The 26,804-nt window shown below is 56.7% G+C and overlaps 1 protein-coding gene across 8 annotated transcripts in view; it reads left to right on the top strand.

Annotated features, from left to right (window-relative positions):
• MROH1 (maestro heat like repeat family member 1) overlaps positions 1 to 26,804 on the top strand; it is a 68,054-nt gene that overhangs the window by 29,757 nt on the left and 11,493 nt on the right. For 5 of the 8 annotated variants that reach the window (XR_009559436.1, XM_060286918.2, XM_030876004.3 and 2 more), the window contains 22 exons: positions 1,790 to 1,868; positions 2,097 to 2,210; positions 6,238 to 6,311; positions 7,790 to 7,912; positions 12,832 to 12,939; positions 13,051 to 13,195; positions 13,286 to 13,326; positions 13,638 to 13,779; positions 14,104 to 14,156; positions 14,663 to 14,770; positions 15,206 to 15,325; positions 15,535 to 15,657; positions 16,425 to 16,571; positions 16,664 to 16,690; positions 17,601 to 17,723; positions 17,841 to 17,920; positions 18,000 to 18,111; positions 18,194 to 18,289; positions 18,792 to 18,896; positions 20,822 to 20,957; positions 21,071 to 21,183; positions 22,249 to 22,401. Coding sequence is in view for 7 of the 8 variants with exons in the window: in XM_060286918.2 (XP_060142901.1) it covers positions 1,790 to 1,868; positions 2,097 to 2,210; positions 6,238 to 6,311; positions 7,790 to 7,912; positions 12,832 to 12,939; positions 13,051 to 13,195; positions 13,286 to 13,326; positions 13,638 to 13,779; positions 14,104 to 14,156; positions 14,663 to 14,770; positions 15,206 to 15,325; positions 15,535 to 15,657; positions 16,425 to 16,571; positions 16,664 to 16,690; positions 17,601 to 17,723; positions 17,841 to 17,920; positions 18,000 to 18,111; positions 18,194 to 18,289; positions 18,792 to 18,896; positions 20,822 to 20,957; positions 21,071 to 21,183; positions 22,249 to 22,401 (2,322 nt within the window). In the remaining variant the exon portion in view is untranslated. Of the gene's footprint in view, positions 1 to 1,789; positions 1,869 to 2,096; positions 2,211 to 6,237; positions 6,312 to 7,789; positions 7,913 to 12,831; positions 12,940 to 13,050; positions 13,196 to 13,285; positions 13,327 to 13,637; positions 13,780 to 14,103; positions 14,157 to 14,662; positions 14,771 to 15,205; positions 15,326 to 15,534; positions 15,658 to 16,424; positions 16,572 to 16,663; positions 16,691 to 17,600; positions 17,724 to 17,840; positions 17,921 to 17,999; positions 18,112 to 18,193; positions 18,290 to 18,791; positions 18,897 to 20,821; positions 20,958 to 21,070; positions 21,184 to 22,248; positions 22,402 to 26,804 lie in introns of those variants that run through there. The other 3 variants (XM_060286919.2, XM_060286920.2, XM_060286923.1) reach the window with 3 other exon arrangements.

Consider the following 26,804-nt stretch of genomic DNA (forward strand, 5'->3'; position numbering starts at 1 on the left):
CGAAGAATGCCTAAGATCTCTATGGAGAAAAAGCTTACAACTCTGAAAAAAAGTGAGAGATGTAGCACAATATCATTTACTTAATATAAAAGTGATTGCGTTAAACTATAAAAACAAACAATGATTATCTATGGGATGGGGGTGGGGTTTAACGGGAAAATAAATATATAAAAGCTGAAAAGGCAGGAAAAATGTGATATTTCCTTCTCTTAGAGCTTTCCATTCATGTCTTTTGTTTTTCTATTGGTTTTTAGAGGTGTTTTTTCATATTGATCTGTAGCAGTTATTTATAGTCTCATATCATGTATGTATAAATGTTTGTTTCTACTTTGTCCGTTATCTGTGGCTCTGTTTATGGTTTTTTGTTTGTTTGTTTGTTTTGCTGTACGCGGACCTCTCACTGTTGTGGCCTCTCCCGTTGCGGAGCACAGGCTCCGGACGCGCAGGCTCAGCAGCCATGGCTCACGGGCCCAGCCGCTCCGCGGCATGTGGGATCTTCCCGGACCGGGGCACCAACCCACGTCCCCTGCATTGGCAGGCGGACCCTCAACCACTGCGCCACCAGGGAAGCCCTGTTTATGGTATTTTTTGCCATGCAAAATTATTTAGTTTTTACACCATCATTTATTCATCTTTTATGTTACAGTTCAGCTTTTGCTATACTTGGAAAAGGCTTTCGAGTTCTGCAATTAATTTTTAGCTTCTCTCATTTTCCCCTATACTTTTACTGTTTAATCCGTTTGGAGTTTATTTTAGGGAAAGAGTGAGAATCTAGTTTTATCTTTTTTCCAGATGACTACCCATTTGCACTAGTTAGCTATTGCCCTTTGACCGATCACTCCAAAACTTAGTACGTGAAAACAGCAGCGGTTTACTCTCTCCAAGTCACTGCGGAGTCCTGAGCAGCTCAGGCTTCCGCGTGGTCACGGTCACGCATCTTCTGAAGGCTCCCCGGGGGGCGGGGGTTCTGCTTCCAAGCCGGCTCCCTGCTCCGAGCGGCTGAGCGAGCCCGGGAGCAGGTAGGAAGCCGCGGTGCCTTTTATGGCCAGGTTCGGTCTTTGCAGTGGAAGTGACAAGCAGCACCCTGGGGGCCTGGAGCAGAACCCGGCCGCCTGGCACTCACCTGGTCCTGCACTCACCGCTGGTCACTTCTCACCTTAGAGCCCTGTGCCTGGAGGCCCTGTGGGTGTCCTTTGTTGTGACCTTGAGGGGTTGAGTGGGGACTGGGGTGCCACCCAGAGCTCAGCCCCCGGTGAGTGTCACCCGCTGAGGTGCAGTGGAGCCCAGGGACACATGTGCCAACAGCCTCTGTTTTTACTTTTACCAGTGCAGCTCCTTTTTCTTTTACAATTTTGAACGAATGGACTCGAGGTATTTTGGTTTCCAGTGCTTTCTGCATTCTAGAGGTCCGCGGTTTCCAGCCCAGGATGTCATGCCCAGGAAAGCGGGAAAGTGTCTCCTTTCTCGTCAGGGAATGTGTTTTGGGAGTTTGTTTTCCTGGCTGGTGGTGGGAGGGGTGGGGTGTAGACGGAGCCAGGACTCTTTTCCCTTGAGAGGGCCAACTGTAAGGTGTGGGCTGAGGTCCCCAGGGCGCTTCCAGCCACAGGCGAGGGGCTCCTGCCCCCAGGTGAGAGAGCGCCTGAGGGACCTGCCCTCCCATGGCCTTGCTGGGCCCCGTGACTGTGCCCTCTGTTCCCGGAGCAGTGCCCCTGGGCCCAGCATCGTCAGGGGGCCTGCCCCTCCCGTGGCCTTGCTGGGCCCCGTGACTGTGCCCTCTGTTCCCGAGCAGATCTGCGTGCCCGTGGAGTCCTCGAGCCCCCTGGTGATGAGCAACCAGAAGGAGGTGCTGCGCTGCTTCACGGTGCTGGGTACGAGGCCGGCGGCCTGGCTGCTCTGGGGGGCGGGGGGCCCTTTGTCTCGTGTGCTGCCCGCCCGTGTCTCTGGGGAGCACACAGCCAAGACCTGGCTGGGCCGCAGCCCCGAGCGTCCGGCCTCCCTGGCCGCCGGGCCTAGCTTGTCTTGGAGGTGCAGACAGCCAGCAGGGAGCATAGGACAGCTCGTTACAAACAGTTCTTTGATGAGCGCTTGCCCTGCAGCCTGCTGCTCGCCTGACCGCCTGCTGGCCTTCCTGCTGCCCAAGCTGGACACCAGCAACGAGAGGACCCGTGTGGGCACCCTCCAGGTCGTGAGGCACATCATCAACTCGGCCGGTAAGTGCCCTTTGTGACGCAGAGATGGAAAAGGCAGACATTGTCCAGCTTTTAGGTGAAAAGGAACATCTTGCTTTGAATTCTTTAAATATTTTCCCCAACTTTCTAGTTTGCAAAATTCCAAACTTTTTGAAAAGTTGCAGCAGTAGTGCTCATCTGCCTCCCAGCAGGCGTCCATCGCTGACCTTTGCCCTTGACAGCTGGCTGTGGACGGTGGGACACGGCGCCCCTGACCCTGGGCCCGGCAGCTGCCACATGCCCGCCGGTCGGGTGGCTCAGTCCCGCTGCCCCGTCACGCTGTCTGCCGCAGCTGCCCCTCAGTGTGGGGTCTGTGCACGGGCATATGTTGCCTAGTTGTGTCTTAGACGTGGACCTTTGAGAAGAGTTGAGGCCGGTTCTGTAGACAGTCCCTCCATTTCCGTGTGTCTGATGATTTCCTCACAATTGGATGGAAGAATTCGGGTTTCTTGCTTTTAAGGCTAATTTAATCAGCAATAGACTTGAACAGTTTTCGCACTTAAGTCTGTTTTTTCCGGTGAGCTTGGTTGCTAAACAGTGGCCGTGGCCGTGGGCCACGCCAGGCCTGCAGCCTGCTTCGGTACAGTCCTGAGCTGAGAGTGGTTTTCACATGGCAACGGGCTGTACAAGCAAACAAAGAAGAAGATGTGACGGAGGCCGCTTGTGGCCCTGGAAGCCCAAGTGTTCTCTGTCTGACCCTCTATGGAACGAGCATGTGGACCAGGTGGCACCTGTGGACTCGGCAGCTCTCGGGTTTGGGGAGTGAGGGGACAGCACTCGGCGGGCAGGGCCGGATCCTGCCGTGAGCCCAGGAGCACGTGGCTGGTGGCTGCTGGGGAAGGGTGGTGCTGGGACAGAGAGCAAGGTCTCTCACCTGAGCCACAGCGCCCTTGGGAGCCCAGGTGCCTGCGGGCCTCGGCTGGGCCTTCGCTTCCTCTCTGATCTGCTGTTTGTGGTCATTAGCGGCGCTGGACGTTTTTTACGCGGTTCATGGTCATTAGCGGCGCTGAACGTTTTTTACGCGGTTTAGCCTCGCTTGCCTCTCCTTTGTTAATTCTTCTCTCACGATGATGTTCCAGAGTCACTTCGTATCCACTTGTCTTTCATTTTTTCCTTTAAGTTCTTTCTCTGGCCATAAGTGTATATACGTATATATGGTTAGGACTCGGTGCTCTCACTGCCCAGGCCCCGGGTTCAATCCCTGCTCAGGGAACTAAGATCCTGCAAGCCACGCGGCGTGGCCAAAAGAAAGATGTTGTACATATAAAAAATGGAATGCTACTCGGCCATAAAAAGAATGAAGTAATGCCATTGCAGCAACATGGATGGACCTAGAGATTATCATACTAAGTGAAGTAAGTCAGAAAGAAGACATACAATATATCACTTTTATGTGGAACCTAAAATATGACAGAAATGAACTTATTTACAAAATAGAAACATACAGACAGAAAATTGTTACCAAAGGGGAAAATTGGGGGGAAGAGATAAATTCGGAGTTTGGGATTAACAGATACTACTATATATAAAATAGATAAACAACATACTCAGTATCTTGTAATAAACTATAATGGAAAACAATCTGAAAAAGAATAGATACATAGGGCTTCCCTGGTGGCACGGTGTTTAAGAACCCGCCTGCCGATGCAGGGGACACGGGTTCGAGCCCTGATCTGGGAAGATCCCACATGCCGCGGAGCAACTGAGCCCGTGTGCCACAACTACTGAGCCTGCGCTCTAGAATCCATGAGCCACAACTACTGAGCCCACACACCTAGAGCCCGTGCTCCACAACAAGAGAAGCCACCACGATGAGAAACCCGCGCACCGCAGGGAAGGGTAGTCCCTGATCACCACAGCTAGAGAAAGCCTGCGCGCAGCAACGAATGCAATGCAGTCAAAAAAAAAAAAAAAAGAATAGATACGTTTCTGTATAACTGGACCACTTTGCTGAACACCAGCAACACTGTAAGTAAGCTCTACTTCAGTAAAAAAGTAAAATTTTTTAAAATTATATATATATAGATAGATTTAAATCTCTCCCTTTTGGGGGGCTTGGCCCTGGGTGGTTTACTTTGCTTGTTTACAACTGTGGTAAAATACACATAACATAAAATTTTCCACGCTCGTCGTAGGTGTACACTCAGCAGCGTTAAGTACGTTCACATGGCTGTGCAGCCGCCTCCAGGACCCTTTTCATCCTGCAAACCTGAAACTCTGTCCCCACTAAACAACACTCCCCACATTTCGGTCCCTTTTAAACCGCAGGTCTCCTGTGCTCTTTTCTTTCCCTTGTAATTTATCCGTGGAAGAGCCTAGGCCATTGGACCTGTGGAGTTTCACACGGTCAGCTTGGTGGGCTGTGTTCTCGAGGTGCAGACTGAGGTTTCCTCGTCCGTCTGGATTTCTTGCAAATTGGCAAGAACTCAGACTCCAGTCGAGTCCCTTTGGCAAGACTGTAGGGGGCACAGTGTGTACCGGGCGGCCTTGGCAGCGCTGCCGCTCGCCGCCTGGGGCACAGCTTGTGCTGCGCCGATTCGCTGGGTGCCGTGATGAAGAGACGCTCTTCACCTGCCGCTCAGCCATGCAGAAGTGTGGCTCATGCAGGAACTGCAGGCTCAGCTGTTGGCTCCTTTGTTTTGTCAGTTTTCAAGATAATACACTGGTCCCCTGTCATCTTCTAAAGGTGACCATTGCTCTCTAAAAATATCATAGGGACTCATGAATTCAAACATATTTGAGAAATTTCAGTTCATTGCAGTTATCACCATTATTTTTTAATTAACTTTTATTGGAGTATAGTTGATTTACAGTGTCATTTTAGATTCTGCTGTACAGCAAAGTGAATCAGCAGCATGTATCCATATATCCCCTGTTTTTTGGATTATATTCCCATCTAGGTCACCACAGAGCACTGAGTAGAGTTCCCTGTGCTAGACAGTGGGTCCTTATTCGTTATCTGTAGTTGTTACCATTATTGGAGCTCAAATTGTGTCATCTCCGGGGAGTGGGGAGACTTCTTCAAGTTCCGAGTCCTTTGATGATGAACTAAGCTCGTTGTGTTTATTTCTTGCCCCAGACCTGGAATCAGCCATTCCAGGCTGTGAGGCCTCCAGTTCCCTGCGGGAGGTGGGATCATGACACACCCCTCCCCTGGGGCTGTCCTTGGAGTGACAGCGCCATCACTGTGCTCCCAGTCTCTGTTTTCATTAAAAAAAATTGGTTTTGGCCGCACCACGTGGCTTGCAGGATCTTAGTTCCCGACCAGGGATCAAACCCGGGCCCTCGGCAGTGAGAGCGTGGAGTCCTAACCACTGGTCCACCAGGAGGTCCCTCTTTGTTTTTATTTTTATTAATCTCATGACCACTTCTTGGTATTCACTTTTTACCCCCATTTAAATGTCAGAATGCGACTTCCCTGGCGGTCCAGTGGTTAGGACTCCGCACTCTCACTGCCGAGGGTCCGGGTTCGATCCGTGGTCCGGGAACTAAGATCCCACGTGCGGCGTGGTGCGGCCCCCCCCCCCCGAAAAAAACCTAAAATAAATAAATATCAGGAAAGGAAGGGTTATACAGCTGGTTCTCAAAGTGGGGTCCTCAGCACCAGCTCACCTGGGAATGTGTGAAAAGTGAACGCCTGAGCCCACCTGGGCCTGCAGGTTGGGGTGGGGAGAGGGGACAGCGGCTGGTGGTGCTTAACGAGCCTGCTGTGATTCTGATGCCCCAGGAGACCCCCTGACCCTTGCACTTGAACTGGGATACCTGCTCAGCCCGCTCTTTCTCTGCTGCCCTAAACTACAAACCTCCTAGCTTTTTAATTGGGTGAAATAATGTTATTTGCTGAAAAAGGTCATTTCCCCCTCCCGCCCACCGGAGAGAAATGGGTGGGCCTGTGCGTATGCGGCCTCCCCCTGCCACGTGGAGGGCCACACTGAGGCCAGAACCCCGGCAGTGTGGCCTTGGGCCTTGTGGTGGGGGGCGGCCTGAGCCATCTCTCTGTTTCCTGCAGCTGCGCAGATGGAAGTCAAGCAACCCTTCATTCTCTCCTCCATGAAGCTTCCTCTTCTGGACACCAACAGCAAGGTAGGTCAGCGGGCAGCCCTAGCTCCGCTGTGAGCAGCTGCGGGCAGTGTGGCCACCAGGGACCCGGCAGCCACCTCTCAGCCAGGCCAGACCTCAGTGGGCGCGTGCAGGCCTGGGCATCTCGGACCCCCAGCTTCCTCCTGACGCAGTTAACCAAGTATGAAGTTAGGAAGTGGTCCCCCAAACCACCCTGGGGTTCAATCGTTCTCTAGAAGAACCCCCAAGCTCACAAGAGTCGTCATACCCACGTTATGGTTTACTACACCAAAAAGACACAGGCTAACATCGGCCACAGAAGAGGCACGAGGGGCAGGAGGCCCAGGAGGGTCTGAAGTCGGAGCCCCGCTGTCCTCTCCCCGTGGAGCCGTGGGCAGCCTGGGCTCCCTGGCAGTGCTGTGCCGGCTGCCCCCCAGGGAAGCCCCCAGCCTTGTGTCAGGGGTCTCTGTCGGTCCTCCATTGTGGAGACCTCAGAGTCCAGCCCCTCCTGGCCCGAAGCCCCCACCCTCAACCATCAGGTGGTTAGGTGATTCAGGCTGAAGCCTCAGGGAAGCGAGGACCCGGGGCCCAGGTGGGACATCCAAGGCCTTGGGGGTGACGCCCAGAGCTGGGGGCAGGGCTGCTTCTCCCTCCTGGGCTCAGCGGCAGCAGGGCCCCTCGGCTCTGTCCTGGGGCTGCCCCAGCCTTCGTGCTCATCCTGGGGCCCTGTTCTTTGGGACCTTCTGTGAGAGTTTCAGAAGCTACTGAAATGGACCCCAAACCACCTGCATCTGTTTCAGGGCCCCCGTGCCCTGGGTCACCCCCAAGGGGCCGCACCGCGTGCCTCCAACAGTGTCAGTGGCCAGACGCACTCAGCCTGAGCGGCCCTCGTGCTACCACATCGCTCACTCCCTCCAGACCTGTCAGCCCCACGGTCCCTCAGGACACACGTGTAGCCGGGGGCACAGGGCAGCGATGTGCGACCTGAGATCCGGGGGAGGAGAGGCGTCACCGGGACACAGGGAAGGGTCCCCAGGGAGGGGCATCGGGCCGGCGTCTGATGGAGCGTGGGAGCAGGGGGCCCTGGAGGGGGCGCCAGCCCCGGGAAGAGGGTGCTGCTTCCGGCCGCGACGGCCCAGCCATTCCTTGGAGCCGCCAGACAGAGTTATCGAAGGGGCTGGACAGCAGGACACTCAGGACTCTCAGGAGTGTTTGGGTGACAAGTGCAGACCCAGGGCCTTTGCCCAGAAGGGCAAAACGGGGTCGGGAGATGCCCAAGGAGGCGCCGGGAGGGGAGGGGCTGCGGGAAAGAGGAGGAAGAGGCCTTCCCCTGGGGGTGTGGGCATGGCTGCAGGCTGGCCTTCGTAGCAGGCGTCTGGGGAGAAGGTGGGGGCAGGTGCAGGCGCAGGCAGAGGGAAGGGTGAGATTCCACCGCCCAGCTGGGCCGGCGTGCTGTCCGGCGGTCCTCTGAGGCCCTTGCCGCTCTCCCTTGGTCCGGGCAGGTGAAGCGGGCCGTGGTGCAGGTGATCAGTGCCATGGCCCATCACGGCTACCTGGAGCAGCCTGGAGGCGAGGCCATGATCGAGTACATCGTGCAGCAGTGCGCGCTGCCCCCCGAGGCGGAGGTAAGGGCGCGGCCTCACCCTCCTGCTCCTGGGCCCCTGATTCCCCACTTCCGTCGGGGGCGTTGTCACATGTGCCAGTGATTGGTTCTCTTACTGCTGAGTAGCATTCCGTGGTACGGACGTGCCAGTCTGTTCTCCACTCTCTAGAGGAAGGAGACTCCAGTTGTTTGCAGTGTGGCAGTTACGAAAAAAGCCACTGTGATCGTGTGGGTACAGGTTTCTGTGGGAGCATGCATTTGTACACCTGGGTAAGCGCGAATGGAGAGTGTGCATTTAATTTCATAAGAAATTTCCAAACGGTTTTCTGAAGCGGCTGTGCGGTCTCATGGCCCCAGCAGCAGCGGGTGAGAGGCCCTGTGGGTACTTGCAGGCTCGGGTCCAGGCTGGTTGTTTCTCAAGCTGTCCTGACGGGCTGGCATCTCACCAACGACCAATGTTTGCCATCCCCATGTCTTCCTTAAGTGTCTGTTCACAGCGTTTGCCTATTCTTGAGTTGTGTACTTTCCTATTATTGAGTGCAGAATGTTCTTTATATATGTCGGATGCAAGTCCTTTATCAGATTTATGGCTTGTAAATATTTTCTGACAAGTCTGTTGCGTCATACTTATCTTTTTATTTTCTTCAAAAGGTGGATATTTTAATATTTTAGAAGTCCACTTTATCAGGTTTTTATTTATAGCTCTTGCTTTTGGTGTTCTAGCTAGTAAATCCTCTCTTAACCCAAGGTCACAAAGATGTTCTCCTCTGTTTTCTTCTAGAAGCTTTAACTTCGAGGTTTTACATATAGGTTTGTGATCCACTTTGAGTGAATATTGTTTAATGGGAGGTGTGGTTGTTGTTACGGCTCATTATTTTGCACGTGGATGTCCAGTTGTCCTAGCACCATCTGCTGAAAAGACTCTTCTTTCCACGTGGATGAGTTGCCTTTGCATCTTTGTCAAAATCAAGTGACTGTGGACTCTGTTTCGCTCCACTGTCTGCGTCTGTCCTTTTGTCGGGAGCACGCTGTCTTGCCTGAAGCTTTACAGTAAACTCTGGAGCGAAGTAGCATGAGTCCTCTAACTTCAGTCTTCTTTTCTAATTCGTTTGGCTATTATAGTTCCTTCACTTATCCATATAAATTTTAGAATCATCCTGTTGATTTCTACAAAAATAAACCTATTAGAATTTTATTTGTTGGTTTATTTATTTGTTTTTATTTTTGGCTGCATTGGATCTTCATTGCTGCATGCGGGCTTTCTCTAGTTGCGGCGAGCAGGGGCTACTCTTCGTTGCCGTGCGTGGGCTTCTCATTGCAGTGGCTTCTCTTGTTGCAGAGCATGGGCTCTAGGCGCGCGGGCTTCAGTAGTTGTGGCGCACGGGCTCAGTAGTTGTGGCTCGCGGGCTCTAAAGCGCAGGCTCTGTAGTTGTGGCACACAGGCTTAGTTGCTCCGCGGCATGTGGGATCTTCCCGGACCAGGGCTCGAACCCGTGTCCCCTGCATTGGCAGGCGGATTCTTAACCACTGTGCCGCCACGGAAGCCCAGCTATTATAATTTTGACTGGGATTGTGTTGAATCTGTAGACTCTTCGGGAAGAATTGATATCTTTTGATGAATTGATGTTGTCTTCCCATCTATGAAAATGGTGCATTACATTTACTTAGGTCATCTTTGATTTCTTTCGTCAGTACTTCATAATTTTAAGCATATAGATTCTGCACATATTTTGTTAGATTTGTAACTATGGTTTTAGTGCTATTGTAGTAGTATCGTTTTGTTAATTTCAATTTCCAATTGTTCATTGCTAGTGTGTAGAAATACAGTTGATTTTTGCATGTTGACCTTGTATCCTGCGGCCTTACTTTTTATAGATTCTTTGAGATCTTCTACATGGAACATCATGTTTTCCAATGGACAGCTCAGTCTTCCTTTCCGATCTGAATGCCTTTTATTTCTTTTTCTGGCCTTATTGCCTCGGTTAGAATCTCCATTACAATGCTGAATACAAGTGATGAGTGCAGACATCCTTACTTTGTTTCCGTTCTAAGGGGAACACCTTCAGTCTTTTAATATTCAAGATTCTGCTTTCAATTCTTTTCAATTTGAAATGGACATAAGTGATTGCTTTTTAGGTATTGAATTCCTTGCAGTGCCAAGATAAACCATGCTTGGTCATGATTTATAATGCTTTTAATATATTGCTGGACTTGATTTCCCGATACTTTGTTGCGAGATTTTGCACCTCTTCAAGAGTGTTATGGGCCTGTACTTTCCTGTAATGTCTCTCTCTGGTGATCCTTCATTAGGTGAGTTTGGACGCGTCCCCTCCTCTTCTAACTTATGGAAGAGTCTGTGAAGATTTGGTATTTTTTCCTTAAATCTTTGGTAGAATCCCTCAGTGGAACTACATAGGCCTGGAGGTTTCTTTGTTGAAAAGCTTTTAGCCATGAATTGTTTACTAGACAAAGAACTATTTAGGTTATCTGTTTTCTTGAGTAAGCTTTGATGGTTTGTCTCTGGGTAAAGGGTCCTAAGACCACCTACATGCTTGCTGGTTCACTAGAAGGACTTGTAGGACTCAGAGGTAACTGTACTCGTAGCTAAAATCCCTGTGCAGGTTTCCTGTGTGCTCCCAGGAGGGGCCACACAGAGCACACTCCCTCCTGCATCAGAGAGGTGCAGCCCAGGGAAGCCCATCTGACAGCCTGAGTCACGGCTGTCACTGGAGGTGGGCGCCTTCTGCCACAGCCAGCCTCCCCGGGGGAGCCTGTGTTCGCTGCTCAGGCAGCCAGAACAGCCTTACTTCTCACTTAGGGAAGTTTCAAAAGATGAGCTCCCGGATGTAAAGTGTTTCAGGTGCTGTGGACAGAATTACCATATGATCCGGCAATTCCACTTCTGGGTATTTACCCAAGAGAAATGAAAGCGGGATCTTGAAGAGATACTTATACGCCCGTGTTTGTAGCAGCGTCATTCACGATAGCCAAGAGGTAGAAGCAGCCAAGTGTCCATCAGGGGATGACTGGGTGAACGCGGTCTGCTCTATCTCTATAGTAGAATGTTACTCAACCTTAAAAAGGAAGGGGATTTGGACACATGTTACAACATGTGTAAACTTTGATAACTTGCTGATTAAAGTTTTCCCTACTAGTTTTAGCATCAGTTGTTCATTTTCTAACTCCATTAATTCTCTATACTTATTTTTTTGGCCTTCTGTTGTAACAAAGAGCTTTTTGCTAGTTTTTTTTTTTTTTTTTTTTTTTTGCGGTACACGGGCCTCTCACTGTTGTGGCCTCTCCCGTTGCAGAGCACAGGCTCCGGACGCGCAGGCCCAGCGGCATGTGGGATCTTCCCGGACCGGGGCATGAACCCGTGTCCCCTGCATCGGCAGGCGGACTCTCACCCACTGCGCCACCAGGGAAGCCCCGGCTTTTTGCTATTTTTATGTTCATATGTAATATCTCAGTGTGGATTCATGGGTTACTCTTTCATGCATTTCTGCCATTGGTTTTGGTGGTCAAATTGTTCTGAGTTTGGCCTGTGGGAGCCCCCGTGGAGCGGGCTCCTGTGTCCTTGAGGCAAGGTACGTCTCCATCATTTTTTGAGTGAGCCTTTCCTTGTTTTCTGGCACAAGAAGATGTTCCAGGCTCACCTGACCTGTCCTTACCTCTAGCTCTGTGGACACTTTTCAGATGAGCTCTTTTTCTCTTTTATTTCTGGGGGGAATTAGTCTCCTTTATCTCTTTAATTTTTTCTTGTTCTCCGTTTTTCTGTCTCTCCCGTTCCGGCACTTCTGTTATCTGAATGTTGCACTTTAATATCTTTCTTCTTCATTTCCCTGAAGTCTTCAATCTGTTCTTCCACGTCAGTGATTTCTTTCTTAACTATTTCACTATTAATTTCTTGAATCACATTCTGTGTTTAATTGTTACACTCTTTCACATGCTTTTCTTGTTCTTGGTTCATATTAATATTTTCCCACCGATAGTATTTTTCAGGTTCAGTTGATGTTCTTGGTCTGTGGGTCCCGGTAGTTGCGCCTTTGTTGGGCTTTGTATGCGTCCTCAGCGTTCACTCTTGGGTAGTTTGCGGTTTCTGTGTGGATTCTTTATTAACCCAAGGTTTCTTTTAGGATGTTTAAAGTTTTCTAGGTGACTCGCTTTTCGTGGCTACTGTGGGTTTGTAATTTTATTGCGTTCTCTACGTTGAATCTGGCCACAGGTTTATTTTTGCTTCTGAGAGTTTGTTGAGATCTTCTTTTTAGCCTAATAGGTGGTCAGACTTTCCAGTTGTTTGTGTGTATTTGGTATTAAGATTTATCTATATTTTTAGAGCATGCTTTAAAAATTGCTGTTTAGGCCCTATTAAATAACTCTATTTTTTCTACTCCATCTTTGATTTCTCAGGGAGAGGTGTTAAATGTCTCCTACAGTCATTGCAGTTTTCCCAATTTCTCTTGGTTTTCAGTGTTTGCTTTTTGGTATTTCAAAGCGTGAGTTGAAGACTCAGAGTGTTTGGAGAGCAGAGTCCTTTTCCGCGTGGAAGGTTCCCGGGGAGCCGGGCCCTGGAACACTGTCTGCTCAGGTCTGAGAGAAGCCACTGGCCCAGCGGGTTCCAGAGCTTGTCTCTGTTCTTCGTAGAAAATGCCATTTTCTCAGCCTATTATCAGGTCCACAAAGGGCCTCCGGTTTCTGTGGACGTCGGCATTGCCCATCAGGACGGAGTCAAGGTTCCCTCTGTTCTGGTGGCTGAACCGAGCCTGGTGAGCCGGCTTCCTTGGGTGATTTTGGTGCAGAGTGACAGGTGGCATGGGCGTCCCCTCAGCGGGGGCTGGCAGGGTCTGTCCTGCTTCGCTCAGGCCGTGTCCTCAGGGCCAGAGCTCACGATGGTGTAACCTGGAGAGCAGAGAGCACACCCTCCGCCCTCCCCTCCTGCAGCCTCAGAAGCTGGGCACCAACAGCGAGGCCCTGGCGGCAGACAGCGTGCGGGCCATCAGTGTCAGCACCCTCTACCTGGTCAGCACCACTGTGGACAGGATGGGCGATGTGAGTGCCGCCCACCCACCCCCTGGGACCCACCGCGCCCCTCCTGACCCCTCGGCCCGGGGGTCTGCTGCCCGCCCACCTGGGAGCAGACTCCCATGCCGCTGCCCCCAGGTCCTCTGGCCATACCTGTTCGAGTTCCTCGTTCCCGTGCGCTTCACCGGGGCGCTGACCCCGCTCTGCAGGAGCCTCGTGCACCTGGCCCAGAAGAGGCAGGAGGCAGGGGCCCACGCCCTCCTCATTCAGTACAACGGCAACGGTGCGCCCCCGGCCCTGGCCCGGCCCCCCAGCCCACCTTGACCCCAGGGCGCGGGCGGCCCTGAGTGTTGCATGTCTGTCTCCCCCGCAGTGACCCTTCCATCTCCCTACGCCATGGCCACCAGGCTCCTGGTAAGCAGCGCACTGGGGGCTTGCCTTCCCAGAAGCATCACGTCCCCAGGCAGGTGGCCGCTGGGCAGCCGCACTCTGGGGATGGCGGGGAGGAGTGGGCTCTTGCCTTTGTCCCCGTCCTCACGCTGTCACTGCTGTGAGAAGGACACTGTCTCGCAGTGGGAACTGTCAGGTGCTCCAGGCGGAGTTTTGGGGAGCTGCATCTCTGGGGGCTTCTTGCCCCACCTGGGAGGCCGTGCTCGGCCTCATGTGGGGCGTTGGGGCGCTGTGGCCCTGGGCGCCGGTGGAGAACCCACTTCTGGCTCCTCCAGGCCGTGTCTTCCAGACCCTACCTGGGGGACGGTCGCGGGGCGGCCTCGCTGCGCCTCCTGAGCGTCCTTCACCGGGACATCCATCCTATGCTGGGTCAGCGGTGGGCGACCGCCATCCCCCTGCTGCTGGAGCACCTGGACGGTGAGGCCCAGAGCGGGGCGGCGCCACTCGTCCTCTGGTCGCGTTTTTTCAGCCAGTCGGCACCAAGCCTGGCCAGTGGGGACCAGGGTTTTGAAAGTTGGAAGAAATGGCCTCTGCTGGGGTTCAGGAAAGGGCTTGGACAGTGGGGCTGAAAAGATGCTCCCTGCTGGTTGTCACCTGGGAGCACACTGGATGTGGGCGCAGCCCTTTCTTCCTCTGTGCTAGCGTTGATGGGCCAGGCTGGGGGCGGGGCTCTGAGCACTGCACTCCTGCCTGTGGGCATGGGTCTGTCTGCTGGGCTGAGTGAATGACTGGTCGTTTCAGGATATACGGAGGAAACCCTGTCGCGGAAGGAATGGGAGGAGAAGCTGCTGATGGTGAGAGAAGGGAGAGGAGGTGGGAGCGTAGCCTGTCTTGGACCCAGGGGCCCTTTCTGGCCTGGGCGGGGAGAGCTTGGGGCAGCCACGCTAGGGGAACTGTACCTTCCCAGGGCTGTGATGTTTGCCTTGGCCTAACGGTGTGGCTGGGGGAGGGGCAGAGGGACAGGTGGGTGTCTCTGGGGGGGAGCCCTGCCTACTGACCTCACAGATTGTCACCCTGCTGTGATGGAGTCAAATTACAGGGGCTTTGAGCTGCTCTGGCCACTGGAACCTTCTCTCCTCTCCCCTGCTTGGCTCAGAGCTGTCTGTGCCCCTGTGTGGTGCGTGTCTGACCCCCCAGAATTTGTTTTGTCTGGGCTCGAAAGTGATCCACAACCCTTCAGAGCCATGGCACAGGACCCTGAGGTCCGTGCCTGTGACACCGCCAGGCATTGGGTCCCTCCCCAGCCAGCGCAGTGAAAGGCCGAGCTCCGGCCCCTCACTGGTAGAGCTCCTGCCCACAGTTCCTTCGCGACACTCTAGCTGTTGTGTCTGACAACACGTGGATTTGCCAGCTGAGCCTGGAGATGTGCAAGCAGCTACCCAGCTACAACGGGACGCCCCTGGAGAAGGTGCAGGGGAAGGGGGAACGCCCCAGGAGGAGATGCAGGGGGAGGTGTGGGAGGACAACCCGTGGGGCGCTGTGGGCGTGGCCCTCAGCTCCTGTTCCTTGGTGCTGTCACTCGCTCCCTGCGCCTGTCTCTGGTGGCCCCTGTGGTCCTGGCAGAGGCTGGACGGGAAGGCCTGGGAGCCTCCTCGTAGTGGCTGACGGCTGGGAGATGCAGGGGCTCCGCACCCACCTCCTACTCCTCAGACACCGCCCAGAGCTCGTCTGGTCCTTGCGGCGGTCAGTGTCGTGGGTTCCCGCGTCCGCTGGCAGCGCGTACTCTGCCAGGGGCGTACTCTGAGTACTCAGGGCGTACTCTGCCGGGGGCAGCGCTTTGGTAGTGCTGGGCACCCCTCTACTCGGGAGCCAGGCACAGCCCTGTTCTCTGACTTCGTTGCAGAACTTCCTGTATAAATGCATAGGAACTACCCTGGGTGCTGCTTCAAGTAAGGAGGTGGTGAGAAAGCATCTGCAGGAGCTGCTGGAAACCGCCAGATACCAGGAGGAGAGCGAGCGTGAGGTGGCCGCCCCTTCCCCGCGGGAAGCCCGGGTGCCCACAGGCTTGCTGGCAGTGGTCACTCTCTGTCCTCTCAGACGTGTAGCCAGCGTGTGTACCTGTGTGTGTGTGTGTGTGGTGTGCACAGATGCACCAGATGGTGTGCGCATGCGTGTGTACTCTCTCCGTCCCCGACCTTGCCCAGGTGTGAGTGCACCTGTGTACCTCCCCAGGGCCTTGCCTGTTGCTTTGGGATCTGTGCCAGCTCCCACCTGGATGACACCCTGGCCCAGCTGGAGGACTTCGTAAAGTCAGATGTGTTCAGAAAATCCGCCGGCATTTTCAGCATTTTTAAGGTACAAAGGTCAGGCTGACAGCTGAAGGGGAGGTCTGGGGTGGGCCTGGCCTGTGATTTGGTCTTAGCCGTGGTACCTGCATTTCGAGGTTCTGTGGGGTGGAGGGTTGGGCCTGGCGCTTCCTGGGCTTTGGTGCCTCGCACGTTGGGGGTGGGTCAGGGAGCTGGCGTCCGGTCGTGGGCGGGGCTGGCGGATAAGGGCTCCCTCCCAGCTGCTGACTGGGGCAATGAGAGGGTCTCTGGGCAGCAGGGATGGGGCGGCCACCTTCCTGTCCCACCGCCTATCTGTGCGTCTTCTGCCCCCTGGTGGCCAGTGGAGGCTGTGTGCTCGCTGAAGCCCCGCTGGGGGCTGGACCCCCGCTGTGGGCCTCCACCCCAGCCCTTGTCCCTAGGTTTTCAGTCTCCCTGTGCCTGGGTCAGCCAGTGACAGAGTCTCAGGGCTGTGTAGTGTGAACAGGCCCTGAGGACGGAGGGGGGCTCCTGGGCAGCCCCCAAGCGAAGGCAGGGACCCCACCTCTGGCCCCTCCGTTGCTCTCAGCCCCCCAGCTCTTCCTCCTGCGTGCCCCTCCCACCTTGGTCCCCACCAGGCCCGAGCCTGCCCAGTCCTATCCTGTCCTGCTGTTCCCGACCTTGGGGCTCTCTGGGTGGGGTGGCGCCTTCCTCCCAACCAGCTGTGCCCTTCTTCCCGCGCACGTGGGGCTGGAGTGCTGGGCTGCTGCTGGGGGGCGTGACTGTGTCACAGCCCCGCTGGTTCCTCCGGCCTCTCAGGATCGGAGTGAGAACGAGGTGGAGAAAGTGAAGAGCGCGCTGATCCTGTGTTACGGGCACGTGGCAGCGCGGGCCCCCCGCGAGCTGCTGCTGGCCAGGGTGGAGTCGGACATCTTCCGGAACATGTCCCAGTGCTTCAGCACCAAGGTGGGTGCCCGGCCGTGGCACGGGGAGGGAGAGAGGGAGGGGTGCCGCCACTGGGGCCTCACGCGCTAACTCATGTCACCTCTGTCGTTCAGGTTCTGGGGATAAAGGTAGAGACCAAGGTACAGTGTGCAGGAGTGGAGCGGGGCTCTGCTTTCCTCTCTCCTCCGGGCTGGGCCGTGAGCTGCCGGGGCGGCAGCCAGGAGTGCTCACTGGGGCTCCCTGGTCCCAGTGCAAGGGCAGAGCATTCGGGACATCCCTCCGGGGCCTGTCCCCACCGCCTCGGAGCAGAATGGGGGCCCAGGAGCTCCTTCTCTGGCCCAGGCCCCGGACGGTGGGTGGGAAGGAGGGGGAGGTGAGGGCTCGCAGGCGGGGCGCGGGGCCTCGGCCGCAGCCCCTCTCCTGGCTCTGCTCCCTGACGCCCACGGCTGCCCTCTTGGCAGCGCCGGGGAGGGGTGCGTTCTGCAGCCAGTGACAGTGGCCTCTGGCCTCACTAACGTGTTTCCCTCTGGACTCTCCGGCACTAACCTGGAAGCCCCCTCTGGAGCGGCTGGGTCTCCCCTTAAAGAGCAGACCCTCCACCCCGGGTCTCCTGCAGTCTGCCGGGTGGTGGGGCTGTGCTGAGAGTGGTCGCTCTGACTGAGTGGGGGGCAGCCCCCCTCTGCCGGGGCTCTTCTTGGGCAGCAGGCTTCCCCTCCACCTTGGGAGCATCTCCAGCCACCCCACTGGTGGATGGAGTGGGCGTCTGCCTACTGCGTCTGCCCGGGGCTGTGACCCGGGGCCCCCCAGGCCCAGGCCGGGCAGACAGCCGAGGGCCCCGGGTTCCCTCACAGACCCCCCGTGGCCCACGTGGGGGGCTGGCCAAGAGCCCCAGAGTGGAGGGGAGCGTTTCTGGCTTTGGCGGGAAGAGCGGGCCGGTGGTCTGGTCTCGCTGCTGTGGGCAGCCCCCATCCTGGCTCAGCCCCACGGGCCTAGAGGGAGCGGCTGCTGCCTCGGGCCTTGGTGCCTTCCTGCAGCCCAGCGTCCCCGCAGGACCTGGGCCTGAGGCTGTGCCTCGCGCAGAGCGTTTGCATGGCCAGCCAGGCCGTCCGCAGCAGCTCCCACGGCAGCTCCTTCCAGCTCCTGAGGAAGCCGGAGCTGGTGGCGCAGATGATGGTAAGCGCCGGCGGGGCCTGGGGAGGGGCCTGAGTTCCCCAGCGGGTGAGGGGCGGCAGCTGACTGGGAGGCAAGCCAGTGCTGTGGCCAAGGGCCATCCCGCGGCTGCTCCCCCAGGAGTTCATCAAGGCCGAGCCCTCGGACTCCCTGAGGACGCCCATGCGGAAGAAGGCCATGCTCGCCTGCACTTACCTGGCGTATCCTTTCCTCCGGGGCCTGGGGGCCCGGCCGGTGGGCCCCTCGGCGTGAGTGCTGGGCCCTTAACACGAGACTCAGCTCCCTGGAGCCGGCGCTGGAGGGGCAGGCGCAGGCGGACCTCATCCACAGCTGCCTGCACAGCATTATGGCCGTGCTGCCTGAGCCCGAGGGGGTGGACAGCCACCAGGAGGTATGAGCATGGCCCTGGCCGCGTGGGTGCCCGTGCGCGGGTGGCAGGGTCACGGCGGGACCGGCCGCTTCTCTCGTTCCAGCCCCTGTACCTGGACACCATGCAGGCCCTCAAGGACTTACTGACAAGCCTCCTTCAGCGAAACATGACCCCCCAGGGCCTGCAGGTCATGGTGGAGGTGTGCGGTGGGTGTGCGCTTCCCCGGGGCAGGGGCGCCGTGGGGACCCTGTGGTGTGCTATGCAAGGAGGTGGGGGGGGGTTCTGTGAGCGGCGGGGGGACCCCCTCCTGCCTGGGCAGGTATGCAGATGGGTGCAGTCCCCGACCCAGATGGGGGCCCCAAGCTGGTTCTCCCCGCCCCCCCATCACATGGTGCCGGGATGGAGAGACCCTGAGGTGCCCCGGACATGCCCTCCTGGCCTGCAGTGGCCTGCGGCATGGCTTCCTGCCCTTTGCAGCACTGCGGTGGGCTGGTGCAGGGCCGACCCACTCCTAGGAACACCCTGTCCCTCTGTATGCCTGGCTTGCTCTGGGTGGCCGTGGCCGTGAGCCAGGCCAGCAGGACGGAGTGACGGGGCGGGGTGCACTGCACAGGGGGCTTGCTCTGACCTGGCACGCTGGCCCCCCCACCCAGAAGGGTGGCTGTAGGCAGGGCACCTATATGAAGCCCCCTCTTCCCCAGCACCTGAGCCCATGGATCAAGTCCCCGAGGGGCCACGAGCGGGTGCGGGCACTTGGCCTAAGCGCCTGCCTGCTTCAGCACTTCCTGAAGCACCTGCACATCAGCGTGAGTACCAGGTGGCGACCCGCATGGCCACTCCCTTGCCCTGTCCCCGTCCTGGCCCCTCGGCTTGGGGACCACTGCCTGCGGCCCTTGCGTCTCTGAATGCCAGCACGCTCTCTGCCCTTCGCCCAGCTGCTGCCTGGGCTCATCCCGCGTCCCAGCGAGTGCCACCGTCCTCTTCCTGAGCCGTGGACGGAGAGCCATGAGGGCCAGGAACTGTCCTCAGGGCTGGCCGCCCGGTGTCGATCTGATGGGCACCCTCGTCCTTGGGAGTGGGATCATGGGCCGGGACTGGCGCCTGACGTGCTCCCCGGAGGAGGGAACGGGTGATGGGGACCTGGGTGTGAAAGGAGAGAAGGAGGGCGTTCGCGGCAGAAGCAGCAGTTTGGGCAAAGGCAGGGGGATGTGAACCCACGAAATGCTGCGGAAAAGGCAAGTATTATTCGGTGGTTGGAGCGGGGGAGAAGGAGCTTGGTCCAAGAACCGCGCGGTTATTATGCGTTTTAATATTTGCTAAGAGTAAGCAGCTTTTTACGTTTTCAGAACTTCATGGTTCTTTCAAGGCCATTAATCAGGGGGTTTTAGGGTAGATTGGACGCAGTCCTCAGATGCTCCCAGCGCGGCTTTGTGGGGGCACGCACCCCACATTTTCGTGTGTTGAGCAGTAACATCTTTTAATAATGGGCCTTTCCATCCAGGTCCCCCTGGGCCCCTCAGAAGCAGGTTCTGGGTCGCAGGTTCTGTTGCCGTTGTCAGCGTAACTTTTTCTTCCACTGTATTTAATAATTTGCTGATTGCTGGTAGGCGGGAAAACTATGGACTATTGGGTATTTAGGAACTGGCTAGTTTATAAGATTCCGTTGTTGTTTCTAGTGAATTTTTGGTTAGTTCTCTGTACTCCTCAGATACAGTCATCATAGTTTACAAATGCCGCGACTTTGGCCTTTCTCCCCCGATGTTGATGCACGTTAGTCCGTGCTGAAGATGAAAGCTGGCGGCAGCCCCGAGCCTTTACGGTCTCACTCTTAAGCGCGATGCTTGATTTGGTTGGCGGTATTTCTTTTTCGTCGTGTTCCAGAAGCATCTGTTTGCTCGCTTACACGGCTTTTCCCACCCAGGTTCCCCTGTGGCCTGTTTTTCATGTAACCCTGGTCCAACCAGAGTTCATGTTTGTTTGTGATGAGACAGAGCTCTGCCCTCTCTAAGAGAACAGCAGCTGGGGGGTCCTCTGTCCAGCGCTCCAGCCTCCCTGCCTTGTGCAGGTCCCCTCTAGTGACTTCTGGGAGAGCAGCAGCCTGGGAGCCCTGCACGTCCTTAGGAGCCCGTGCAGGGCGGGGGCGGGGCGGGCTGCTTCCCTGGGGAGGCCTCTCGTGTGGGGGGCTGACAGCAGGGTGGTGGGGCCGGGAAGGCCGAGGGCTGAGTGATGGCGGGGGCGGAAGTTGACATCCCCAGGTCCAGGGCATAGGAAACAAGGCCCTTTGCTAAGAGCAGGGTCGGGAAGGCTTAGTATTTGAGGAGAGCAGGAAAGACTCTGAAAGGTGGGACCAGGACCCAGTTAGGAGGAGAGGGGTCTCACGCAGCAGCCCCCTTACCTGACGGGGGCCTTGCCTTCTGGGGCGGGGGCTTCCCATGTGTCTGCCGAGGCAGCAGAGCCCGACCGTCCCTCTGCCTGCACACACCTACTCGCCCGGCCCTCCTCCCCTCTTAGGGACCTGCACTTGGGGGGTGGGGCTCGCCATGCAGGAGGAGGAGCTTGACAGGGGCCCTGCTGGCCACAGGGGTGGACAGGGGCTGCCCTGCTGCTCACACCCCTGCCCGAATCTGGGTGTGGGTGGCACCTGCCCACCGCAGCATCTCCAGAGCTCCAGCCCCCATCTCTGGACCTCTGCCCCCGTGCCCCTCCAGCACCCGCACATCTGCCTCTCCAGGCCCTGGTGCCCTTCCACAACCTGGGCCTCCTCCTCGGCCTCTTCTCCCCACGGTGCGCGGACCTATGGCCTGCCACCCGCCAGGAGGCTGTGAGCTGTGTCTACTCCCTGCTCTACCTCCAGCTGGGCTACGAGGGTGAGCCCCTGGCTGGGCAGAGGTGCAGGGGGTGTGGTGAGGGAGCAGAGTCTGGGCCTCTGGAGGCCAGGGGAGGCCTCCACCCAGCCCTGCGCTCCCTCCCGCCTCTGCAGGCTTCTCCCGCGATTATCAGGACGATGTGGTTGAGCAGCTCCTCACCCTCAAGGACGGCCTGGGGCACCCTGACCCCGCCATCCTCTTCCACACCTGCCACAGCGTAGCCCAGGTACCTGCCAGGGCCTCTGCGAGGGAAGGAGGGGCCGCACCGTCGGGGCCCAGGGGGCCTCTGCGGCAGCTCCTCTCTTGCACGGGCTCCACGGGTGCTGGGCCGGGCACGCGGACGGGTCTCACTCAGAGAGTTCGGTGTCCAGCACCACCTCCCGCCCCCTCCTGTGCTTGCTGGGGTCCCCCCTCCCTCCAAGGCCCAGCGGGGAGGGTGTGGGCAGGAGCTCAGCTCCGGCCCCAGAGGGTTGAGAAAGCTGCCCCTAGCCCACCCGTGAGCCCCCAAGCCAGGGCGGCGCTGTTGTCCCACTTGGTGACTGGAAATGGCCCACAGGGGTCAGGAGGCTTTCTCTCCAGCCAAAGAAGGAAGGGGAGGGGGTCAACAGGGCCCTTTGTCGGGTGGGGGCGGGCTCAGACACTGGGAAGCGGAGGCCCCGCCCTGGGCAAGTCCAGGCACAGCGGAACTCTGTGTTTGGGATCAGACTTCATGGGTATTAAACCACTTTTATTTCTTCTTTGTACAAAGTTCATCTGCTTTAACTTCTGGTTGCTCTCTTTTATGTGGAGGGAAGGACAGGGGCTGCAGGGGGAGCTGAAGGTCCGTAGAGTCTTGGTGGCCGGGCGGTCCAGGGTGGAACATGCCACCATCTACCCTTGACTCTCTGCATTCTAGAGAGTTCTAGAGAGGCTGCACCACCAGGGCCACTCCCAGCCCACCCCACTGGTCAGGAGGAGCCTCAGGGAGGGCACACTGACCTGGGCCCTGCAGCTGCCCAGGGACCCCCCCCTTCCAGGGGCCTGGGCCTGGAGGCCCTGGAGGCTGCCTCCGGGACCTGGCCAGGCTTCAGTCTGGGGACAGGGGCTCCCGTGCATGGGCCACCCCACCCTTGCACTGGCAGGAGCTCCCGAAGGCGTACAGGGCTTGTATGAGGGTGGGAAAGGCTGGAGGAGGGATTTGAGAGGCGGAAATGTCAGCCCTTCCCAGGAAACTCGAGCCCCTGGGATGTTACGCCTGGAAGGTGTGCTGACGCTGTGCTCTCAAGTCTTCCTGACGCAACTGTCCTCCTAGATTATTGGCAAGCGCCTCCCGCCAGATCAGCTCATCAGCCTCTTGCTAACGCTGTTTGAGGGCCTGGGAGACCCCGACCAGAACTGTTCCCGAGCCGCTGCAGTGATCGTCAACTGCCTGCTGAAGGAGCGGGGCCACGTGCTCCTGGAGAAGGTGGGGCTGGGCGGGGCTGGGGCTCGGATGGGCGGGGGCGGTCAGGGGCGTGGCCGGCGCGGGGCTCGTCAGGGGCCAGGCGTGGGCGTGGTCTTGTCTGGGACAGGCCAAGAGTGTGGGTGGGCGGGGCTGGGTAACTTGGGGCGCCCCACCCCACTCCCTCACCCCCAACCCGTGCCCTGTGGAGGTTTGGCCCTCAGTGCTCAGCTCCTTTTCCCTGTGGGCCTGATTTGGACAAATCTTTCTCTTCTCTTTGAAGACAGAATTAAGTGAAAGTAACTGCTGAGAACTTAAGGGTAGAAAAGGCAATCGAGAGGGCAATGTCAGTGCTAGGGGCTATCACTTGGCGCCGAGCCAGCACTGGCTGAGCTCCCTGCTTCACCTGCTGGTGAAGACGCAGGTCCAGAGGGTCCCCAGGTGCCTGCACAAAGGGTTCCACGGCGGGTCTGGCCCAGAGCAGAGGTGCCCGGGACACTCAGGTGCTGCCCTGCCCATCGCCTCTGAGTCCTTCTGGCCGTGAGCTCACGTGGCTGTCCACATAGTTCCCAGACATGCATCGGCAGCCACCATGACAGACGTGCCCAGGTCCTCGTAGGTGTAGGTCTGAGGCAGGCTCCGAGGATCAGGGGATTTCTAGAACGCGTGTCTTTGAATCCTGGAGAGCCGGTGGCCTGGCAGGTGGGGTCCCATGTGCCTAGAGGGAGAGTTAAGCTCCCCATTAAAGTGAAGCATAGCAGCAGAAAAGGGGGTTTGTCCTAAGTGCATGGCCTTGGGGGCTCGCACAGGCAGGAGCAGAGGTCCTACCCACTCCAGAGTCCCTTATACCCCAGCAGACGCTCTGCAGCACAGACCGTGCCTCGGCGCGCACCTCATGTAGAGGGGCCTCACGTCTGCCCCACATGGCGGTAGCCTGTGAGACGGCGCGTCTCCCAGCCTGGCCCGAGCGTTGCTCCTCCCCGCCGTGAGGGCAACGTCACGCACCCACCCACCTCCGTGAGCGCTTGGGCAGTTCCCAGTCTGAGCACTGAGAGTGCTGCCAGAGCGCGGGTCCGTTGGACCTGAGGGTACATTTTGGTTGGAGACACACCCAGGAGAGCAACTGGGGCCTGCAGGAGAGGCCCCCCCCCCCCCCCCCCGTGCAGCTGTCCCAGGGCTGTCAGATGGCGCTCCGGGCCGTTCAGCTCCCGCATGCCACGCCCCTGCCGACGCCGGTTCTGTCCCTTCTGGTGGGTGTGTAACGGCTTCCTGGTTGGGTTTTGTTCGCGTTTCTCTGGCGGCTTATGCAGTGGCACGCTGTGGCACACTTCCTGGCTGTTCAGACGTCGTCTGCTGTGAGGACACCAGCCTTGCCCATCTTTCTTCCGGCTTGTCTGTGCTTTGCTTATTGATTTGCAGACGCACTTTGTATATTCTGGGTGCAGGGCCTGTACTGGGTGGATCCCAGGGAGCGGGGGAGGGGCCGCAGTGCACGGCGCGGCGCCGGGAGGGGAGCGTGCCATCGTGGCGCACTCCTCCTGGGAGTGGAAGCGGGCTGGGGGAGGAGGAGGGCGGCACAGGGCACGGCCGTGAGTCCTCGTCGGGGTTTGATGGGCCAAGGTTTGGATCTTATCTTGCACTCAGTGGGGCTTCCGGGTCAGGCTGGAGTGGTAGAGAGGTGCCCTGGAGGCTCTGTGTGGGGGGAGGGGACGGACCAGGCCGCAGGCAGTGGCCGCCGGTGGTCCTGGTGTGTGTGTACACACGGCGCATTTTGTCTGCTTGTTCATCTGTGGATGGACACTTGGGCCGCTTTCGCCTCTTGGCTACTGTGAATAATGCTGCTATGAACGTGGGTGTAATACATATCCCTTCAAGGTCCTGTTTCCTTTTGGGTAAATACCCAGAAGTGGATTTGCAGGATCATAGGGTAGTTCTATTTTGAATGTTTTGAGGAACTGCCGTACTGTTTTCCTTAGTGGCTGCACCAGTTTACATCCCCACCAGCAGCACACAGGGGTTCCAGTTTCTCCACATCCTCACCAGCACTTGTTAATACCTGTTTTCTTCTTTTTTAATGTTTATATGTATATATATATATATATATTTTACATAACGAAAGTTCTTCAGGAATGGACATTTTCCCCTAAGCCTCAGAAGTACAATGTGGCATATTATTTTTAATTAGCTAAAAGAGGAAATGAACAGACCTCTATAATTATTAATATTGGTAATATTCTTTCATTTAATATTTTTGTATATCAAGTGTCTCTGTGTTAACTTGTATTCTATTTCTCTAATCACGGTTTCCTTTAAATACCTGTTGGTTCGATAGCCGCCACCCTGATGGGTGTGACGTGGTATGTCATGTTGGTTTTGATTTGCACGTCCCACGTAATTAGTGTTGTTGAGCGTCTTTTGATATGCTTGTTGGCCATTTGTATGTCTTCTTTGGAGAAGTTTGCGTCCTTTGCCCATTTTTAAATCAGATTATTTGATTTTTTTGTTGTTGTTGAATTATAGGAGTTCTTTATATATTCTGGATATTAACCCATTATCGGATATATGATTTGCAGATATTTTTCCCATTCCATAGGTTGTCTTTTCACACTCATGACCGTGTCCTTTGATGCATAAAAGTTTTAAAGTTTGATATAGTTCCACATGCCTGTGTTTGCTTTTGTTGCCTGTGCTTTGGGCATCACATCCAAGAAATCATTGCCAAACCTAATGTCCTGAAGATTTCCCCCTGTTTTCTTCTAGGAGTTCCTTAATAGTTTCGGGTCCCACCCGTCCTTGATAAATCCAGGTGCCTCTCCTTGGGCCCAACACACCGAGCCTGCTCCTGGCCTCTCAGGGAGCTGCTGGGCTGTCTCCTCCTGGCTCAGGCTCCCAGACACACTCAGCACACCCACCCCGGGTGCTGTGTTCCTGACTTAAACCTTCAGCCTGTCTGCGACGTGCCACCTCTGTCTCATGTGGCATGGTCACTGGTATCGGTACCCATGGGGGCCGTGGGGCCACCCTTTTCTTTCCTGCCCTGAGAGCCTGGCAGGGGGACCCCCTAGAGACACCTGGACACTGTTGGACTTTGAGTTTCTCTGACACTAAATCAGAAAAAGTGGTCCTAGCAGGTGACCCGTGACCGGGCTGAGCCCCTCCGCCAGCAAGCCAGGCTGGTCAGGTGGAGGGCAGGACGGACATGCCGGGAAAGAACAGACTTCTCTTAATAAACAGCGGGCGTGGGAAGTGAAGCCGCTGCTGCAGAGAAGCCCGGCAGGCGTTAGACACAGAAGCGCCGCCCAACCCAGCAGTTCCACTGCTAGGCGTGTACCCGAGAGAGGTGGGCCCATGCCCATGGGAACCTGTACCGACACGTGCCTGGCAGCCCAACCATGGCAACAACGTAGACGCCCATCAGTTAGTAGCTGGATCTGTCCGTTCAGTGAAACATTACTCAGCAGCAGGAAGGAGTGACGGCTGATTCCTGCCGCAGCATGGAGGAGCCTGGAAAACACTTGGCAAAGTGAAAGAAGCTGGTCACAAAAGGCCCCATAGAGTGTGATTCCATTTCTCTGAAATGTTCAGAAGAGGCAAATCCAGACACGGAAAGTGGATTCGTGGTTGCCGGGGTGGGGCGGGGGAACTGGGGAGTGACTGCTGGTGGAAATGAGGTTTCTTTTCGGGTGACAGAAATACTCTAAAATCGTGGCTGCACAACCCTGTGAATATACGAAAACCACTGACTTGTACACTTAGAATGGGCGAAGTCTGTGGTGCGCAGTTACAGCTCCGTGAGGCTATTGCGAGGAAACAGCCTAGACCAGGTGTGAGGGGAGGTTAAAGGGCCCCCGCGGGGCTTGCCACCGAGAGGCGCGAGAGCAGCCCTGCAGGCCTAGGGTGCGGCTCCTGCTCACCAGTCCTGGGAAGCCGAGAACCCGGTGCCGATGCAGCCCCAGAGCCCGCCACGCCTGAGCGCCCGGGCGCTGCCATCAGGGTTCGCAGGAAGCAGATTCAAGCTGCTCACGGGCGCCAGCGGGTACAGCTGCTGAGAAGCACATGCAACAGCGAGGACGACGTTAGAGAAGAAGATGGATGAGCCCAGGGAAACGGTTAGGGAGGAAGCTCTGTCAAGACAAGCCACAGAAGGAGAGCCAACGTCCAAGAAGGCGAAGTGAGGAAGCGGAACATTACGTAAGAGGCTCCACGTACCGCGAAGCATATCTACGGGCAACTGTACTCCAACGCTTGAGAACCTGGGGCGACAGGGACAGGCTTCTGCAGGCAGGCCGCTCTCTCCGCGTCTGCGCAGGAACCGCACAAGTGCACGAGTCCGCCAGGCCTGCACATCTTCAGGCGACCAAGAAAGAGCCCGGGAGACTGGAGAGGAGCCGTGCCCCTCGCCCCAGAGACGGGCTGGCCTGTTTCAG

Source organism: Globicephala melas, chromosome 17 (assembly GCF_963455315.2).
Source record: "Globicephala melas chromosome 17, mGloMel1.2, whole genome shotgun sequence".
NCBI classification, from domain to species: Eukaryota; Metazoa; Chordata; class Mammalia; order Artiodactyla; family Delphinidae; genus Globicephala; species Globicephala melas.